The sequence below is a fragment of the Photinus pyralis genome, unplaced genomic scaffold (assembly GCF_008802855.1).
Source record: "Photinus pyralis isolate 1611_PpyrPB1 unplaced genomic scaffold, Ppyr1.3 Ppyr1.4_LG8, whole genome shotgun sequence".
NCBI classification, from domain to species: domain Eukaryota; kingdom Metazoa; phylum Arthropoda; class Insecta; order Coleoptera; family Lampyridae; genus Photinus; species Photinus pyralis.
In genome coordinates, this window is record NW_022170819.1 from 13,713,719 (window position 1) to 13,719,718 (window position 6,000).

At 40.6% G+C, this 6,000-nt stretch overlaps 1 protein-coding gene across 1 annotated transcript; it reads right to left on the reverse strand.

Moving 5' to 3' along the window:
- Nucleotides 1-2,211: 2,211 nt before the first annotated feature.
- Nucleotides 2,212-5,994, reverse strand: LOC116178817. Its single transcript, XM_031498438.1, has 4 exons — nt 5,295-5,994; nt 4,182-4,801; nt 3,283-3,857; nt 2,212-2,942 (listed from the first exon to the last, which is right to left on the reverse strand). Exons 1-4 carry the CDS (start codon nt 5,821-5,823, stop codon nt 2,249-2,251), a joined length of 2,418 nt encoding a protein of 805 aa, XP_031354298.1. The 5' UTR covers nt 5,824-5,994; the 3' UTR covers nt 2,212-2,248.
- Between the last annotated feature and the right edge of the window lie 6 nt (nt 5,995-6,000).

Here is a 6,000-nt window from a genome sequence, read left to right on the forward strand (position 1 = left end):
AATAAATCACGATTGGTACTTAGGCAACCAACTGTACTTTACAGAGCCCATTTTGCCTAATATTTACTGATTATCCGTCCTTGGATGCAACAGTTTATAAATATACATAATTTGTAGTATTTTTATAATTTATTAAAAGGAAAATCTTAAAAATAAATGATTTTTGTTCATTTATTTTAGACCGCAAATTTTCAACACAAAACGCCAATTTGGAGATTGAAAAGACATGAGCTAATCTCAGGACACAAAAATCTTGAAATTCGGTTTTAGGCTCAAAATTCATAAAATGATCCTACGAGAAATTGAGATAGACGTCTTAAACTAAATCTACGATTTTACCCCCACTCCAACTTTTTAAGGCTAATAGTGCCCTCCAAAAATTGGCGGTTTTTTCCAAAAAATCAAAAAAATTAATTTTGGCCCTTTTTTAGGTAAAATATCGACTGAAACAGTAATTTCATGGGGAAGTAATATCAGATGAAGATTAATAAACGAAGCATAATATGTATCCAATAGTTCTTTAGTTACCTTATAAAATCTAAAAATGGGAAAACCAAGATATCTTGTTTGCTTGGAGTCTCCATAACTACTTAAGCTTCGACACTCATGTTCAGTTCACCGGCAGTCCGTGGACTGTCAGTCCTGGCTGGCCGTCCATTGTCATTGCTCAAAATTGTTCCGACTGGCCGAGCAATATTTACAATGCAATTTTCACAAGTCTCATCAATGAGAACGTTCGCGGGTGTATACGCGGTAGGTATATAGCCATTGCGAATACTGTGGGAAGCCGTACACACTAGAAAATATACCGAACGAATTCTTCGAAAATTTTCTTTGATGCGCCACCTGGCGATAGCGAAAACTAGAAAATGCTAACGTATTCGTTCGCTTGTGATTGTGCGTTCACATTTAGCCGAGCGAATCCACTCGGCCGAAATCGTCCGCTATATGAATATGCGCCTTAACGTGTGTTGCAAACCGTGACAATTGCTTCGTGACCTATACACGCAAATAAATTATGAAATTAATCTAAACACCTTTTATAGCTACTAAAATTTGAAGATTAAATGCAGTTTAAACATATGTAAATCCATATGTTGTTATACATCCTACGCTTTTTGAAGGATTATCAAAAAATAGTTTCGTTGTGGCGAGATTAGAGTTAACGGTTTCACCAACACAGAGTTACCAATGTACAAGGAATGTTTAAAATTTACTTACGAATACTTCCGACTTGGTTGCTGTAATTTCATTGAACCGGTACTGCTTCTACTAAACGAGCCATGCCCACTGCCACCTTTTCCTTGTCGAGGCATATTGTGCGGAAGTTACCTACTTGAATTTATATGCACATGAAAAATGTATGTCGTGACAATACTATATTTTGACAATTTCACCTGGTGTGCCACTTGATCTATTGACACAGAATTGTTTATACGGGGAATTTTTCTTAAGACCACATTTACACGGGGATAAAGTCACATGCACAGGTATTTTTGATAAAAAGTCGTTTGTAAGTATGTGAAGCATATAATCGCTCATACGGATTTGGCAGACATAATTAACATAGTATTAAATGGGTTGGATCTCAATTTTAGCTGAAGTTTTCAGAAACCTAAGACAGTGATTTCAGCAAGACGGTGCGACGAGTCATATCGCTGGTCAGTCGTTGACTGGGGATCATTTTGGTGACAGTGTGATTTCCCGAAAAACAGACCTTAATTATCCCCCACATAACCCCGACCTTACTCACCCGGATGCATACATCTGGGGCATGATGAAAACAGCAATTTTTCAAAACGACCCGCCGACTCGGGAATTGACAATTGCAATTATCCGCTTCTTCCGTACGTTCTTTGTCGATTTATTGCTTTTGACTTGATAACTGATTTTTGTTGTACAATTTGAGTTTGATTTGTGTCTATTTTTCTTTTGTTTTTTGTTCTGGTAGTTGATTTATTTCATGTATTTGTGCAGGACATATCAGGTTTTTTGCCAATAAAAGGTTTTCCTGCTACCGCCTTATTGTGTGTTCTTAGTCTCTTACGCATAGAATTCTGCATTTTATTCAATACCCTTCCCGATTATGTTTCACATCCCATCACATAAAAGAACCCACAACGCAGGACCTATTTGTGCTATCCAGTCCGAGTCGACTGCTACCGAAATGAAAGTGGGTGTTCGTCGCCAGCAAGAGAAAAATACCAAAGATTCAGTCAACAACATAATTTATTTCGTAAACTTATAGTTAATTATTTATACCTAGAGCTTGATTAACAGTTCGCTGAAAAGTGGCATTGATTTGTTTGTGAATATCCATACTGGTTTCTAAATCCTTCATAAACTCTTCCAACTCTCTCAGTTTGTCAATGTTTGAATCAGTACTTACAGTTTTATCTGCCCTTACCATTTTTTCTATCTCATCTAGATCAATCTCTTCAACTGAGATCGTGTTCTGATTAGTTCTCCTGACATCATGCGCGTACACCTTCTCTGGTAACTTCTTTATTTCGCTCTTAACCAGCGGATTTTCCAAATAAAACCACTCCTCAGATTTGAACCTCTCGAGAGCTTGAGTTTTATAAACGACGAACGACTGCGTAAACGTCGACTTGGCGTGAAACGGGGTGTGGCGTAGAAGAAAATTGCCCTCCTGCAGCTTCTCGGCGGAAATCACTCCCATTATGTCGATCCAGAGGAGGTTTTTTATTCTATCAAAGTCGCACGACGGGTCGTAGTTCTTCAAAACAACTGCCATCACTTTGTAGAATACTTTCTGTGGATTTTTGAAAATCGATAAGCAATACGCGAAGAGATCCTTCTCCAGTGTGGACTCGTCGTTAGGAGGCCATACCGATTTGTATTCGGGTAGTTTTAGTGAGTTTAGGGTTTTACGAAGTAGAGATCGATATGTCGCCTTTCTCCAAAATGAAGGGAAGGACCTGAAACATGATTTTAATTGTTTCAAGTAGTTAAAGGGACACCTGAGTCAGAACGTTACATGACATTCTAGCGCATGCGTTTGGGCGCAAATCATTTGACGTGCGAATATGAACAGGCCTGTTTATGAAAATAAGAGTGTTCCACTGACCTGTTAATATTAAACAAGTCGGTTTAACAGGAACAGGTCTGTTGAACAGCGCTAGAACCTCACTGTCTGTCTGGCGTGTAATGTGACTGTCTATAACTACTGTTCCACAAAGGAACTTTCTAGTTTAAAGCATCATCTAGCGGCGGTAATTTTAAACAAAAAGTACCTCTTAGATTATTAGTAGAACAAACCTATAATCGCATGGTAGGACTTCTGGTATCTTTTCGTGCAGTAGCACATCAAATTCGATGGGAAAACTGGGATAGTCCAAACAGGTGTGGTCCGAAACGATCTCCTTGAGTTTATCGATGCCTTGATTGTACAAACCAATCACTAAATTTGGCGACTTTAAGCATGTTTTGTAGTTCGCATTCCAAACAGAGCAGCTCTTCATTCGATTCCATAAGTCGATTGATAAGTGCGAGTAAACGAACGAACCCACCATGTCCAGCTCGAGAGGGGGAGGTTTCTGAATGTTTTCAGAGAGAAAATCTAAACTCTCTTTAACAGCGCTCAGTATGGAGTGTCGTTGGAATTGACACGTAATTACTTTATAATTTGTGATGCGCGGGTTCTTCTCCAGAAGCACTCCTAATTTTTGAGAGTTAATACTTTGAGCCTCATCGTTAACGAATACAACTGCTACAGCTAACCGGCAACATTTTGGAAAATTTTTTATCGCAAACGAAATTCGTTGGTGAAGGTGGTCACTGGGCTCGTGTGACAAGAACACAATTCCATTCGAGTTGCTGTCAACCTCTAATACCTACAACAATAACCGTGTTCTCATTCACATTAAACCACAGCCTAAACACAATGCGCTTTGCACCGATACAAACTAACCCATGCCATTGATTCTAATGGCGTTTTCTTGCTGAAACAACCCTAGCGCGCATTTGATTGAAAAAGGAGCCTAAACGGAAAAAAAGATACAAACAAATTTATAATTGTGGGCAACTTAATGAATGGGTTAGCATCCCACTACGCTATAATACTAACAGACCAACGACCATAATGGCCTTTAGCAAACTGTGGGTCCATTGCAGAGTGCTTTGTACTTAGACTGCGGTGAAGCAACTAAAATACATACTCCCTGCTTCCTTTCGATGCAATACCCCAACAATTTGCCACTTTGATATTGATCGACTCTCGCTGTAGATCCATAGCGATCCTTCCATTTGAAATACTGCATTAAAACGCTCTCGATAACGCTCAACCCGACCTTAACTTCCTTAAAATCGGGCAGTGAGACAGTAACCTTCCAGAAGAGTTCGTTCGGAAGTCTCGTCTGCATCTTCGTGTAACTCGCGAGTAACAACTTGTAATAGTAGCTAATGTCGATACTGTCGACTTGTTCTCTTTCGGACGCGGCAATCTCGTACGATTTCCCAGTCTTATAGCGTTTAATATTTTGCAACATCAACTCCTGGTTTGCGGTGAGGAGTTGCGCCGCCTCCTCGGAAACGGAACGTTCGGGCAACCAGACCGGATTCTGATCGATTGCGTGTCGTTTTCTCTTGATTAGACGACACTTCTTCTTCCATAGGGCGACGAATTGGCGGGTTTTAAAGTTTCTGATGTTGGTCGCTATGTCGTTGAGACGTTCTTCTTTTCGTATTGCTTCGACTCGTGCTAGGAGGTCGTTCATAAGTTCCGTGACGGTTTTGTTTATTTCGATTCTTAGTAGTCGTTCTTTTTCCACCAGCATAGCTGCAAAAATAGACGTTGCCGAATTACCAAGGCACACCTCAAGATGATAAATTGAGAATAAAGCCACCCATGTGCACCCACCTACTTCCAAACCAGAATTAGACAGATGAAGACGTTAAAAAGAACATGAGATTCGAAAACACCCAAACAGAATGAGTTCAGATGATCAGAAATAAGGTGCTCAAGGATTTGAATTTAATAATTAGCACTCTCAAACAACTAAAGAGTAGGTAGTAAGTTTCGTAATACAACAGTCTACTTCTTTACATTTCCTGCAGCTTCTGTTACAATTCGGTCCAAAAATGAACGCCCTAGTAACTGTGAGTAGCATGAACTTATCCAAACACACTTACAAAACAATATTTATTATTTTAGGAAAAACAACTGAATTAAGATCAAAGTAGAGAATACAGTTTATGTAAAATAGAGCGATGAAACACGAAAAGAACAAAAACGCTACAAACTCAAAACTTAGACTTAAAGTGAACTTTACCTATGCGCCTCTTCTCCATTTCCTCTTCCTTCTCCCTTTTGCGCCTTTCGTTTTCCTTCCTCAACGCCTCCTCTTTCATCCTTGCCAATTCCTCCAAGCGCAGTTTCTCCAACCTCTCCCGTTCGCGTTGCTCTTCGGCGGCCCGTTCCATTAACCTGCGCTTCGTCTCCTCCTCCTTTAAACGCAGCACCTCGGCCATGTTCGTTTCCACCTTTTCTGACGCCGGACGAGCAGTTTGAACGAGCGGCGCGCCAAAATCGAATTTCTGATTGGCAAAAATGGGCGGCTGGGAACCGCTGAAGTGGGCAGGCGCTTGAGGTAGGGCAGTTTTGGGTTTGCTCGCGGCATCCGAACCGAAGAACGATTGCATGATGCTCTCGTTTTGGTTCTTTTGCGTTGGAAAAATTGGCACGTTAAATACTGGTTTTTGGGGTTGAGGTTGGACGACTGTTGAGGCGAACTGATTGTCGTTGGATGGAAGGGGAAATATGCCCAATGATTTTTGTTGGGCGGTAGCCGATTGAGGCATTTTAAATGTGAACTGTTTCGCGGCTTCGCTCGGTTTCGTCCCGCCGAAAATGCCCAGGCGCGGAGGCGAGTCGGCCTTAGTTTTGAAAATAGATTCATTTTTAAATGCCCAAAAGGGTAGCGGTTGATTTAATTTTTCACCATCGGGCTGGTCGACAGCTGTCACTTTAGGCTGCTC

Bases quoted from the DNA above. Each gene is read 5' to 3' on its own strand.
- LOC116178817 (XM_031498438.1), bottom strand. From the start codon at position 5,823: ATGCCTCAATCGGCTACCGCCCAACAAAAATCATTGGGCATATTTCCC. The intron at 4,802-5,294 runs GTAAAGTTCACT...CTATTTTTGCAG, and splicing joins AATGGAGAAGAGGCGCATAG to CTATGCTGGTGGAAAAAGAA. The intron at 2,943-3,282 runs GTTTGTTCTACT...ATCATGTTTCAG, and splicing joins GTCCTACCATGCGATTATAG to GTCCTTCCCTTCATTTTGGA.